At 40.5% G+C, this 14,987-nt stretch overlaps 1 protein-coding gene across 3 annotated transcripts in view; it reads left to right on the plus strand.

The window, feature by feature from the left end:
* Positions 1–2,455: 2,455 nt before the first annotated feature.
* Positions 2,456–14,987, plus strand: part of grm1a (glutamate receptor, metabotropic 1a) — a 32,355-nt gene continuing 19,823 nt past the window's right edge. Inside the window, exons 1-3 of one of the 3 annotated variants that reach the window (XM_027284603.1) lie at positions 2,456–2,624; positions 3,536–4,379; positions 7,246–7,495. In XM_027284603.1, coding sequence (XP_027140404.1) covers positions 3,650–4,379; positions 7,246–7,495 — 980 coding nt within the window. In that variant the 5' untranslated portion in view covers positions 2,456–2,624; positions 3,536–3,649. The remainder of the gene's footprint in view (positions 2,625–3,535; positions 4,380–7,245; positions 7,496–14,987) is intronic. The other 2 variants (XM_027284601.1, XM_027284602.1) reach the window with 2 other exon arrangements.

Below are 14,987 nucleotides of genomic sequence, written 5' to 3' on the forward strand. Positions count from 1 at the left end.
TTTATCAATAAAAAAAAACTAACTTGACCTTCCATGAAAATCACGTCAATCTTGTCACCTCATTACAATGTCTGACACATTATTATTATTTTTTTAAATGACGTGCAGTAACCAGTAACAAACAGCAGAGGTCAGTGTTGTATCATTTTGTGGCCTCCTGGCTGGTCATGATCAGGCCGAGCCTCAATTTACTGTTAACTCGAGGAGACGCCACGTTTCGAGGTCGGGGTCACCTACAAAACAGCACCCCTGAAGCTGGAGGAGTTCACTCATGGGCAGTGCTGAATAGACTTTCATAAATGGGACTGAAACAAACTCATGCAAGCAGTGAGTGAGACATCACAATTGTATTATATAACACCTGGAATGTATACAAATGAGAATTTGCAATGACTATATTTTGACAGCTGTGCGTTTATTTCAATCTTTGAATACAATCCAAACCTAAACACTCTACATCCATAAGCTTATAATGGTTACATGTACAGATTGTGTTATTATAAACATTAAAAACATGTTCAGTGGATTTTGCATGAGAACAAAATGTAATCATAGCGTTTGTTTGGATTTTCTCTGTCAGACTGCTTTCGATTTGCGCGTTTGTAAATCCAATATGCGACATATGAATCCAAGAATCATGTCAGGCAAAGGTTTGTGATTCAGTGGTTCCTGTGCTTCATTTGAGGTTCACTGCAAGAGCAAGGCAACCATAAAAAAATCGGATACTAAAGTCCTGCTGCACTGAAAGAACCGTGACTGAGACACACACACCTTTTCCTTTTTTTGCCTTGTCAACTATCCAGGTGGTCAGATCTTTAACTTCAGCACTCATGCTGCTGTAGACACACCTTCACCCCGCCCACCTCTCCCGTGGAGCTGTCCGGTGCTGAAAATCATGCCTTCTTCTGCAAGTTTCAAGCTGTTTAATGTGGCATTACAGACAACAAAGCAGGTTTATCTCTAATATATTATATAAGCTGTTTCATTTTTAATAGGCTATCAATCCAGTGTGGATAGAAAAGCTACTGGATAAGTGCTGTGCCCAGCAAGCTCTAATATGAAAAACAGGCTTGGTAAAAGATTGATTGATGTTTTTTTTTTTTTTTTTTTTTTTTTTTTTTTTTTTTTTTAAAGAAATGCTTATTTTTTGACTCAATCAATTTTTAAGCAGCCCCGGTGACAGGAGTGAAAATGGGACACTCCAAAGCACCAAAAGAATGTAATAAAATTACAATATAGCCCACCTATTCTAAATGATAATTATATAATTGATCGGTCTCTCTTGACCAATAATACATCATGAAAATAATAATCCTGCCTTGCGGTCAGCCCACGCAGACTGCAGTCCTCGAATAAACCGCGTATCGTCTTCGCCCTTTGCCCTCAAGTGTGACTGCAGCATCCAAGTAGTCTCTCCTTCCAAACACATGTCACTTTTATTCAGGTTCAATATCAGATGCTCGCTCCCGAAGCCCCGGGCACCAGCAGTGGCAGTGTCATAGCGACTCCTTTATAAGTTTATTTGTGATTTATACCGCCTGGCGTGAGTCACGACACGACCCTGCCACGTAAACCACATGGCCCTGCCGGGAGTGGGCAGCGTCTTTGCGTGGGATGAAGTTAAAACATTCACTCACTGTCTTCATCACTGAAGGGTGTGAGTTTCTTCAGAAGTTCTGTTCAGTGACGGAAGAAAACAATCACTGATAGAAATAATACTTTTATGTGATTTCTTTTCCAAGTGTTTGCCTCAGACCTACATTAGTTCACTTACCAACACCTGATGGCATGCGTGTTTCTCAGGCTGTAGAGTATAGGTAGAGCTTTGTTCAGCAGGTTAAAGGGCGGAAAATCTGACATCTATGATTGGCCTGAAATGTCATCAGTGACCTTCAACCAAACGCTAGATGGCGCAATGCAAACTTCTCCATGGGAAACATCCTCAGAGGGTTTTTTCACGAGGTCTTTAAGGAGGCAGGGGCCTCAGGTAAACCCAAGGAGTGAACATGGGAAGTCTTGAAAGACTGCTTATTGTACTCACATGTCAATCCAACATCCTGTAAACCCCCCCTCAGTTATAATGAGCTGTGATTTCATTCAAATGGTGTTAAACGCCTGACTGAAAATAATTATTGACACACTGGATATTAAGTGATGGCAGCGATAATGGGACACAATCACACACATGGGGGGTGGAGGGATTTCCTTTAAGCTGGATGTATCTAATGGGCCTCGCATGAGATACTACTAATGAAAATGCAATAAATGAGCGTAGGTAAGCAACTGCCATGCACAGCATCAATCATCATCATTTTTAGATCTTATTATAATCCAAACTTTGATTATTTTTTTTCTGCTGTCATTTTATCTTCTATAAAACACCCTTACTCTCATAAAGCACGTTTTTAAAGACCTGCACACATCAGAGGTAAACACTGTAGAAAAAGCGATGGATGCGCGGGGAGGTCTTCTTTACGATCACGTTTCGAGTTGAGGGAGAGAGAGAGAGAGAGAGATAGAGAGAAAGAGAGGGAGAGGAGGGAGGGAGAGACTCAAGCGATACAGCCGAGGACCACGCGCTACAGAAGACGGACGAAGGCACGCGACATGTCTCAAGGATTCAGGTAAGTTTTGATGCGACGGACGCAGAAAAAAACTGCCTGAAATATGCACGATGTAACCGGACAGTGGAAAATATGGAGAGATAAAAGGCAAAATAGCGTATTGAGAACAGAAAATTCATGGCATGCTTTCTCCTGCTCCTCGTCCTCCTTATTATTATTATAATTATTATTATTATCATCATTATTATTATTATTATTAATTATTATTATGAGTACTATTATTAACCGATGATACCTTATGCTGCACGACAGATAACAGATAAGAAAAAAAAATGTAGGGAGTAAAACAGAAGTAGCCTAGTCTCTTGTATCCATCCTCATGTAGAATTCAAACAGGAGTCGACTGTGGTAGGATTGTAGTTTTCTCGGCTTTATTGCAAACTAGCTGAGTCAAATGGTGAAAAATGTGTGTGTGTGTGTGTGTGTGTGTGTGTGTGTGAGAGAAAGAGAGAGAGAGAGAGAGATGATGAGCTCAGGAAAGAGTCCCAAACGCGCTGTCCACGGTGCTGAAATCTGCTTTCTGCCTGTGATTTTCTCAATGGACAGTGAGCACACAGTCCTCTCAGCCTCTCTCTGAATGTTTGTAATAAAAAAAAAACGAGTGTGTAAGAAATGTTAAAAGTACCTGGCTGCTCCTTCCAGAGCCTACCACCTGCACGGTTGGGTAATTCCCAGTGGAGTGCAGTCCTGTTCAGCTATCACTGTTTGGGTGTGAGTTAAGTGCCTTGCTCAAAGGCACCTCGTTGATATAAGAGAGGCATGAGGGGTGTTGCAGCTGTAGGAATGTAAAGCAGGGCGTTGATGGAAAGGAGCATGCGTGCTTAGTCGACTCCAACATAAACCTTAAGCACATCTGGCCTCGTTTCTCTCAGCTTACATGTCACAGCAGTTTGTCTCATTTTTTTCTGCAGGTGTGCGTGGATATGCCCCGGGTGTTGTGCTCGCAGATCATGGTCTCTGGGATAAACGTGGATGTATTGACCGACAGCAGATAGTATGCCTGCACAGTTGGCACGGCTCACGCGATGTGGCACAATATGGCACGCGTAAAGATGGGTCTCTTCGCTCTCCTGTGTCTCCCCACGTTTTTCTTCCGCGTCCTCGTGCTCTCCCATAGCAGCAGCATCTATGAGCGGTCGGTGATCCCTCGCGCCGTGTCCCGCTCCGTGGCACGCATGGATGGAGACGTGATCATCGGCGCGCTCTTCTCCGTCCACCACCAGCCGTCCGCGGAGAAAGTTGCAGAGCGGAAGTGCGGGGACGTCCGCGAGCAGTATGGCATCCAAAGGGTGGAGGCCATGTTCCATACGTTAGATCGGATCAACGCCGACCCGAACCTGCTCCCAAACATCAGCCTGGGCTGCGAGATCCGGGACTCCTGCTGGCACTCCTCTGTGGCTCTGGAGCAGAGCATCGAGTTCATCCGGGACTCCCTCATCTCCATCCGGGATGATAAGGATGGGTCCAAATGGTGCATTGACGGCACCCCGTCCCATCAGCCTCCACCTTCCAAGAAGCCCATTGCCGGAGTGATCGGACCGGGATCCAGCTCTGTGGCCATTCAGGTGCAGAACCTTCTGCAGCTCTTCAACATCCCGCAGATCGCCTACTCTGCCACCAGCATCGACCTGAGTGACAAGACTCTGTTCAAGTACTTCCTGAGGGTTGTGCCGTCAGACACCCTTCAGGCTCGGGCCATGCTGGACATTGTCAAACGGTACAACTGGACCTACGTGTCTGCGGTGCACACCGAGGGTGAGAACCCTGTCACTGTGGAAAATCACCATTATGTGTAACACATCCATGTTGTGAGTTCATGGTGACCTCATTCATTGTGTTATAACTGCTCATGGCATCAAAGCTCTCTGTGATTTGCATTTTTGAGAGAGACACATTAAAAATGTTCAAAATTATTTTTTTAAAGACTTTATAGAGATTCTAAGTGATTTGGGTCATTTGTCTTATTAAATAATTTGATAAAATGACCAACAAAATGTGCACAGACCAGCTAAATTAAGGAATTTGGAGCCTCCATCCTTTTTTTTGTTCATGGTCTTTGAGTGCAAGTTCACAGGTCCATGTCCATGTTGAACATAGTGTCAAGTACAGTATCTGTCTTTTTAGGTGCATCCACACATACGCTTATGTATATCTTCAGTAGGATTTATATGCAGTAGACTTGAGTGTGGACATGACTTCAAACATTTGCATCATCATACAGCTTTGTGTGCATTTGTTAAATAACCTGCACTTGGTTATGGTGTATGTTGAGTAAAAATTGGGTAGTCTATTCTTTTCTTTTAGAAATATACATACTGCTACTCTTTCCCCTTCCTTCGTGCTTTGTTATGTTTCTGTGTGTGGTACCAAAGCTGGAGGTTCTTGGCCGTGTTATTAAAGTTGCCATGGCAAGTTTTGACAGTGTCCAGCCAAGCACACGAGGGACTGTTTTAGCATTAACAATTTAGGTGTTCATTTGGAAATGTTAAAATTAATGCCATGGTTAAGTCAGAAGAGGATGAGGTTTGGATGAGAAATGGCATTACCGTTTCAAATTTCACCAGTTATATAAAAGATTCAAAATAACATCTTATCTCCACAGAAAGCTGTGTAATGATAGTCTTCAGAATTTCATGACATGATGAGCTCATTTTCTTTTGGAGAACTTGTTTGCTTATTTGTTCAGCTGAGCAGCACAACAGAGTTTTATGATGGAAACAGGAGGTAAAAGAGAGAGAGAGAGGGGGGTATGGTAGACAGAGTAATTACTGAGAAGTGAATTATGCCCATAGCTTTTCATTAAAGTCTTAGCGAAACACAGTCAGTGATGTGCACCCAAATTATGACTGACAGGCAACATTACCCAGGATCCCCCCTGAGGAGCTGTGGACTCATGGGAAGTGAAAAACATCTCTGGAAAGTCCTATTATAGTTAGGTGTTGGAGAGGGGCTTTGTCACAGGTTGCTGCCGGATAGATGAAGAGAGGGAGTTAGGGAGCTGTAGTACCTGGAGGCATAACTAGGTGGCGTCAGCCGTCTGACCTTCAAGATATCTACAGGAGGATCCTCTGGGACTGAAGTCATAATTTAAGAGTAATGAAAGACCAGTCAGGGGAAGGATGGATTTTATTGCAAGCAACATTGTTCAGCCAATAGACCGCAGTGCGAGTGTTAAAATAGGATATTTTCCAAAAAGTTAAGTTTGAAATACAAACTTGTACCCTGAGCTTTAATTTGAATTCTTTTTTGTCTTTTACATGCAGACATTTCACAAACTTAAAGAAAAGACACACACCGCTGAGAAGTTTGGAGCCACAGTGAATGTTTATAACTGAGACTTCATAATTTGTCTGATGCAGAGTTTACGCTGACCTTTGTGGAGTCATATGTAAATCCAATCCACTTGTTTGTTTTGCTCTATCTTTAGGTATCTCTGAAATGGTGGTCACGACTGGCTTTAAGCTCGTGAGATTTTCCTCTCTGCCACCTTAGGCAAGTTATAAATGCAGCTTGTTCCCGTAGCAACAGCCAGGGCTGTGAAATTGCATATTACCTGTCCCGATTATCATCAGCCTGGTAGGAATACTCAAAACAAGTTTTTTTTTTTTCCGGTGGACATTGTCAAATGGTCTGTCAACTAATGCACCACCACCCACCTATCTCATAGCCTGCATGGAAAGAGTAAAATAATTGGATATCATTATTTCCATTTAACAGTGGGAGAATGAAATGAAGCATCATCAAAGGACTATTGGAAAACCGACACATGCGGCCATTGTGTGCCAGTGGAAATGCATTACTGTGATGCCTATTTCAGCTGCTGTCTTCCTCTATGAAGCCAAAACATGCATAGAGTGTCTGTTCTTCATCATCCATATATGGGGAAAGTGGCATGGAGGCCCTCAGGAACCTGGCCTCTCATCAAGGCAATTGTACATCAAATGTTTTCAGATATTTATGGAGAGGGGCTGGTAATTTCTTTTTATAACATGCGTATTCAAACACACACACATGCACACACACACGCACACACAAACACACACACATGTTCAAGCATGCACAAGTGATTAGACTGTCTGTGTAATCCAGCTCTCATGTTAAAGAGCCGTAGGCTTTAACAATCCTGATCGTGACACACAAGCACTGCAGTCCGATGGAAATAGAAGATTTAGACTCAAACAGCTTTGCAGGATTCTTGATTGGGATGGTGTGCTGTGTTAAATAAGGACAGCTATCTTCACCCCCTTTTGGCTTTGATTGCAATCAGTAGCCAGTAAAATCTCTGACACTCATCTTCAGAGAGTCGCTTCAGCTCAGGCAGGACTTGACGCATCGAACAACTGCTAGGGGGTTAAGCATAACATTGATTGTCCAACAGTGGAATAATTAGAAATGTATGCTTGAAAGCAATTACTTTTGCCTATTTGATAATGTCAATGTGTTTTTGCAAGTAACGAGGAATGTGTCATTTACAATCAGAGAATAATGCCAAATATTTTAAGCTCACAATTACTGAAAATGCCACTGTCAGTGTATTGTCCACATCCATAAAGGCTACGGCTTGGAAAGGGGAACAGATTTCACAATGCTTTAATAACAGTCTTTTCTTTATCGCCTATAGGAAACTACGGAGAGAGCGGCATGGAGGCTTTCAAGGAGCTGGCCTCTCAGGAAGGCTTATGCATTGCCCACTCGGACAAGATCTACAGTAATGCTGGGGAGAAGCACTACGATCGCCTTTTGAGGAAACTACGGGAACGTCTTCCCAAAGCTCGCGTTGTGGTGTGTTTCTGCGAGGGCATGACTGTCCGGGGTCTACTGATGGCCATGAGGAGACTTGGGGTGTTTGGGGAGTTCCTTCTCATTGGCAGGTATGGATTTATTTGTAGTTTCTTTTTTTTTTTACCTTTTGGTTCACAGTTAGAGCATCTCTCTGGATGGCAAGAAATCGGTTAACAGACTGGAAGACTGTGAGATGCTGTGTCGTCTTCCTGATGTGCATGTCACCAAGGCAACCAAGAAGAATTAGACCACATACCAATAGCACTGAATAGAAATGTTCTCCAGCAATGAATAATTGGTATTTCTGTCACAGACACAAAACTAGAGAAGGAAACAATGCCCCCAGTCCAGTCTCTCTCTCTCTTCTGGGCTGTGTCTCATTTGTTTTTTCAAGGCAATGGCAGTTATTTTGCATTTAGCAATCAAAGAGACGCATGCACACAGCGCGTGAATTGTTAAAATTTCTCTTTTTGTGATTACACCTCTTCTCTGGGTATTCATTCCGTCTCTTTGTCTTAATCTTTCTCATCTCCCTCTCTTTCTCCATCTGTGAGCCAATGTTGAGTGACAATGACTGACTGTAGCTGTAATCTTAGTCATTAGAAAAGGGCAAGTAGAGTCATCACACACTCTTACACAGTGGCACATTACACCATGAAATAACCCTCAAGGAACATTCACACTTGTCAGTAAAAGCCACAGCAACCCTGATGCTACTTTTCAGTTCATTCATGTAATAGCTCCCCCATCAGTTCAGAGAGAGAGGAAGTTTTTGGCACCAGTCTGTTGTAGGGCATCTGTCATCCATATGTCACATGAAGAGGACTTAATAGGACAGCTAAGGATGGCCGAGGCTTGTAGGCTGGCTTAGTAGTATTCGTCGGACATTTGCTGAACACTGCACGAGAGCAGCTTCAAACACTGAGCCATCTTCAGTCTCTACACATAGTGTGAATGTTCCAAGATTAGGAACTGTACCTCTCTACATAAAAAAGGGTAAAATTAGGTTACAATGTTAATTACAAGAAGAAGTAATTTTACGATAAAGACTCATGGGACATTGGTAAATTCTGCCATTCTGAGTTTCTTGACGAGGCACAATCTGGAAAAATATTCACAATGCATAGATGATGCTCCGTACAAAAAACACACTTCAGTAATTTAATTAAATTAGTTTAACAGTTCACACACTGTTTCAAAGACACAGCTGTTGTGTTGTATTGAGGATTGTTGTTTCTTTCCTCTTCACTGGATTTCTCCGTCTGTTGTTTGTTGGTACTTCTTTTAGAAAGAATCCCGACAGAATGTTTAAATTAGGTCACTCTTTTGTAGTTTCATTTAAATTTTTTTAAATCAGAGTTTTAAAAGATTTCCAAGATAAGGGAAGTCAGAAAGCATTGAGATATGGAGCGATGCTTTTGGTCTTTTCATGGCATGAGAGAAAATAGTCTAGCGGATTAGCTACAGTAGGTGTAGTGTAAATTGGGACACCTTGTTGTGTTACATAAAATCGAGCAATGAGTTTTTATCACATCTAATTTCCTTGTATATATTTACACATACATTCTCTCATCTAATAGACGTCGCTCTATTGGCAACCACATGGGGATTTTTTACTTGTCATTGCCATTATCCTTGACGAAGCGTTCCTGTCTCCTGTAATGTCTCCCAGAGGTAGAAATAAAGAGGAGACAAGTGCTGCTCTTAACAGCTTATGTTTATGTTGTATATGTTATATTCAGCGCATACGTGCATATTTAAGTTCTTGGCAGGGGAAGGCTTTTCACATGCAGAAGATGCCTTTTAAATTATCAATTATAATGACACTCTTGGGTTGCATTCCTTCCTATATCTCTCCTTTTCTCTTTCCACCATAGGAGATGGGAAAGTGGGTCTTTTTTTAGCTTTTGTGGAAGTCTCCATGGGAGGAAGAAATGCTTCTGGGTCAGAGAGAGAGAGAGAGAGAGAGAGAGGGAGAAGGAGAAAGAGCTAGAGAGCCAGAGTGTGTAAAAATGACAGAGGAAGTCTGGGCCAACACAGATGCCAAGCCATGTGTGTGTTTCCTGGCATGTAGTGAACAACTGAATGAAGCTGGCAGACAGGTATCAGCTAAACAAAGGGAAGGCTTGTTTTCTTAATTTATGTTTTCACCTCTAAGGAAGCCTCGTTTATGATGCGTGTCAGTGTGAGAGAGTTGGAAGGATGTAATCAATAATTTGGTATTAATAATGCATCAATTGACTACGTTTGTGAGAACGTTCAGTCGTAGTCATGAGAATCCTGAGAGAGTTATCACCAAACCCTTCAGATCCTCTCAGCTTTACGAAGCTTTCAATGTTTTCCAGGTCACTGTTTTGATATTATGGCTTCCAACTGGTAACTGTTTTCAGTGAAAAAGCTCTAAAAACACAGTACACATCATTTCGGCCCCAAACAGCAGACAAAGTTAGGGACCAGCTGGCTATCATAGCACAGCACTGTTTATTTGGGGGCCAGTGACATGACTCGAAGTGAATGCTAATGTTGCTGGATGTATAAATACTGTTCAGAATATCTACTTTAGGTGATAATATGTTGCTGTTGTGTTTCCACTGCCCCAGAGTGGCTAAGGAAATCAGTTGATGCAGTTTTAAAGTATGAACTTTAAAGGTCCAGTGTGTAAAATTGAGGGGGCTCTATTTAGAGCCACTAAATTATAAAACACAATTACATTTCATTTATTATTTAACAACTAACAGCTAAAATCATGCTAGAATTAGACACACGGCATACATTTCTTCATAATCAGACAGGCACTGTTGCTTTTAAAAAATAATTTCATTTAGAAAATTAAACTTTCAATTATTGCATTCTCGTCAGGCCAATCATCAGAATAATTTAAATGTCAAAGCTCCACAACAAAGTGCATCGGCACTCATCACAGCCAACCAGCAGTGCTGCAATATTACATTTGAGGATATTAGTGCGTTAATTATAGCTCTACCTCATCATAGTCAGTTTAATTTGTAAAGATAACAAGGTGTCTGTGGCATGTTCCATTTAAATCAATGACACAGCAAGACAGCTATTAATATCTAATATTTAATATCTCATTGACTTAACACATCTCCCTATTTTATTGCACTTGGCACAGCAACATAGGATTTGGTAGCATTTGTTCTTTTCTACCACATCTCATATGTGTAGATAATCATAGAATAACACAGTGGCAGGCAAAAACTCTATACCGAAGTGGCTACAAAAAGTAGACATGCAAAGAGTTTTGAATCAAAGTGCTTTTGTTTTTGCCGCTCAGCCAGCCTGCTCTTCAGACAAGGGCCAGGTATGGCAGTGTGCTCGACCCACTTTGTTCCTGACCCGCAGACTGTACTCTGCATCACTTTACACCCACTCTGCTCTGCTGTTGTCAGTCAGAGGATCTCTTGCCTTTCTCGTGTGATGTCAGTCATAATTTTTCCAATCAGATGCCTCCATTACTCTGCGGCTGCACACGCACACACGTACAAATAGACAATTTTTATTCCACGCTAAAATACAGACACATTCCTAATGTAAGATTATCCACTTCATTCCAATCAAGAGGACACTGATGTCCGTGTTCCTGTTTTGTTCAAGTACATTTCAGATGAATTCTATGAGATGAGAAACACATTCTGCTTCGACAGTATGAAGCAGGAAATGTATTGATAGAACTGATATAAGAAATGTTTCTATATGACGGAGCTGGAAACTGGAAAAAGCTTGAAGAGCAGATTAGGAGAGTCAGTCAAGTCTGCGGTAGGTTGGTTAAGGATAGGATAGGACGGGATAGGATAGGATAGGATAGGATAGGATAGGATAGGATAGGATAGGATAGAAAGGACTAGACTTTGGCAGCGGAGTCGTGCTGGTCTGTCCACAGATTACGTTGTAACCCGGAGAAAGAAAAAAGAAAGATAGAGACAGAAATAGAAACAAAGCAAGGTGGTTGGGAATAGACTGTGTCAGTTTATTCTCACTGATCAGTAAAAGGTTTGTGGTTGTTAAATTTTCAAATAAGTTGACTTGCTCATAAAATGGGACTGTCCTCACATGAAAAATGACATAATTGTCTAATGCCTAATATAATCTGTGTTTATGTTAACCACACAAAGAACTGAGGTACAGTAGAAGCTGTTGTTATTAGTGCCACAACTCACTCATATGGATGAGTTTGGGATGGATAGATGAGATGTGGCTTTGACGCCTTGTTGGACTTTTTAACACTGGATAAAATACCCACCATGTGTAATGTCAAAGGCTGAATGAGGATAATGAACCAACCTCATTTGTTGTCTAAAGAGCCAGATATTTCACTCTGGAGATGGTCGAACAGTGAGAGAATATTGGACACAACTTCGAATGCATGCTCTGTCTCAGCTGGATGTGTAAATAGTCCATATAATATATCTATATATATAATATACTATATATATAGTATATATATATACTATATATAGATCTATATATATATAGATAATCATATATAATATATATATCTATATATATATATATATCATATATATATATATATATAATATATATATATATATATATATATATATTAATATATATATATATATGATATATCTATTCTATACTATATATATATATATATATATATATATATATATATAGTATATATATCAGATGATTATATATATCTATAGTATATATTTATATATATATTCATAATATACTAGTATACTATTCTATATTATATATATAGATATATAATATATATAATATATACATACACAGCATATAAAGTATGTAAATAAATATGTCAGTGTCATGTTTAAAGCTGCCCTCAAGTGGCCTAAAAAAATCAACTTAAACCTAACCAAATGCTAACCATAGTGGTGGCAGATCAGAAAAAGGTTATATGTAATCATATACATATTTGTACTGACAAATAATGTCACCCGTCTAGTTTGGAGGACTTGTTGCATAAAACAATTTGATAATCTCGTAAAAGATGGTCTCAAAATTAAATAATCTGTTTGTATTGCATGTGATAGTGGGAGCTTCTTGTAGAGTAAGCTTGCAAAGTAACATCAGGGTTAATCTAGACGATGTGCTTCCACAGAGCATTTTTGAAAAGAAATGTAGCTTTACCTTTCAGCATATGACAGCTCCTTGACAAACAGACCTTGTCAAAATGAATTAGCGCATCAAGCTTCAACGCTTTTTCTCAAAGCCTGTTTGAAGTTGGCATGGCTTGTTTTCACTGAGACTCAGAAATCAGTCTCGCCATAGGGAGGAATCATTTTAATGTCCATCAGAGAGCAAGCAACAGCCACAGATGTTATACGCATCATGAATACAGCCACACGACTGAAGTGATTTGGGATGGAGGGAGGAAAGTGATTTGACTTCATCTTAGCGTTGATAAAACCACTCTTGAATTTATTTATCACTGTGAGAGAACATGAGGGAACACTGTGTGCTACATACAGTAGAGTGCACTCGATGCTGTGAAATGGCTACTGATTCCTTGCCTGTTATTTAACCGCAGAGAGCAATACACACAATGACTCTCAAGAGATGGCTGCCCATATTATTGCAGATCCACTACAGCCATGTTGCTCTGAGCCAGCTTTGACCAGTGCATACAGGCGATGTGTCTTTTTGCTGAAGCAGTTGCTGCTCCATTTATAGATTATGTTTGTCGAGACCTATATAAAAGATTTCAAAAAAATACACAAGCAACCCAGACACCTTGAAAGTCTGCGAGATATTTCAATATACTTAAGAAACATACTTGTAAAATCGATATATTTGCATTTTATAACCGACTGTACAACCAATTACAAATGTACCAATGTACCTAGCACACATCTACCTGATGCAAATGAAATGCAAAATGGCACAATGATCACAAATGGAAATCTGGAGTATAGTGGTTTCTAATTTAAGAACAAGATCTCTCCCTCATGATTTGCCAACAGTTTAATGTGTACTACATTGATTAAACAGAGATAAATAAATAAAAAAAATCACTGCAACAGGAAAAGTTTAGCATCGGGCGCACTTCATAAAAGTGAGTCATCCGTCTGCCTCAGTGCGCACATTCATGTTTTAACAATGAGGAGTTAGTCAGTCAGTTGGTTTTGAAATAAAACAAGAGAGACAAGCAAAGAACTGTATTCTTTGCCTGTTGAGCTATAAAATAATCGACGGTCGCACAGACACCTTTTATCAATACACCTGAAAAAGTGACTTCCTTGACATTTGCGCTGTGAAGTACACCAAATCCAACTGCATGCAATACTAAAATTTACCATTCTTTTTAGATTTGTAAATTGTGGCTGTTTGAAGGAAGATTGAAAGGACAATTTTCTGCAAAAAATGCCACAGGAAAGTGTTCTCAAATTCTTTCACGCCCTTAAGGTCATGCCAACTCAAGAAAAAAGAAAAGTGCAACACACACTCTTACTGCTGCAGTCAAGAGAGGCATGTTAGATATTTTTCAAAGAGCGGTTTTAATTATTCATAAACTGGATTTTTAAATGGTCAGTTTTAAATATATGTCTGTGAACCGACAGATGTGCGTAGAAAATATCTGACATTGAGTGTGTGATTTTAACTGAGGTTTCCCTGAGCAAACACTGATCATTCACCGTTCTCTTGCAGTTAAACTTGCAGTATTACGGCAAATCTCTGAATCCTGGTTGAATATCTATCTGCTCACTTATACAGCATAAAGAGATTGCCATGAAATCGCTTTTGCAGCTTTGACAGCTAGATATGCATCTACTGTACGGTGTCTTTTGTTTTCATTCCCTCTCTGCCTGTTTCCCAGCACCAAGCCTAGTTTCTGAATGGCAGCACGGAGTGAACCCACCTACCCATTTGCCCGCCTGCTTGCTCTCTTGCAATTAGCAGCATTCGTTTTCTCTCTCCCTCTAATGCTGCTTGAATGCTGTTATTACTAAACATCATTTGCATAAGCTGCTTTTCCACATGTAACGCTCATTTCTGCCCCTGTCTTACACACACCACTTTTGGTCTGAGTCCCATTTTGAATGCTTGATACTTGTTTTTTGTTTTTTTATTATCATTATTTGTTATCCTGACAAAATGGACACTGAAACAGGAATGTTGATGTTCTGCCTCTGTAATGGCTTTGCAGAAGTCATTAGCGGTGTATGACTGTGTCTTTTGAGACTGCGCTGAGGTGCAAAGAAAGCTGTGAACCCATATTGTGTGTGTCACATGCATTTCTGCATTTGGCTGTCCTATTTGATTTTCTGCAACAAGGCGACTCTGGCTTTGCTCTGAGCTTGAATAAATGAAACGTTTAGGGCAACAGAGAGAGAGAGAGAGAGAGAGAGAGATGGAGATAGAGAGAGAGGGGAGTTGTGGCGCGACACATTTAGCTGCCTTTTTTCCCGTCATCTCTAAGGCTTTCATCTCCTACCCATCTCCAGGAAGGAGAGTGCGGAGGATGTGGAATTCTGCCTATTGACTTCTTCTCACGAGTAATTTGGCAAATAGCGGGGCATGAGCAAAAAGAGACCTCATCTCTGGCAACAGCACTGGCAGCATCGCCAAAATAAA

This window comes from Larimichthys crocea, chromosome XI, assembly GCF_000972845.2.
Source record: "Larimichthys crocea isolate SSNF chromosome XI, L_crocea_2.0, whole genome shotgun sequence".
Taxonomy (NCBI): Eukaryota; Metazoa; Chordata; class Actinopteri; family Sciaenidae; genus Larimichthys; species Larimichthys crocea.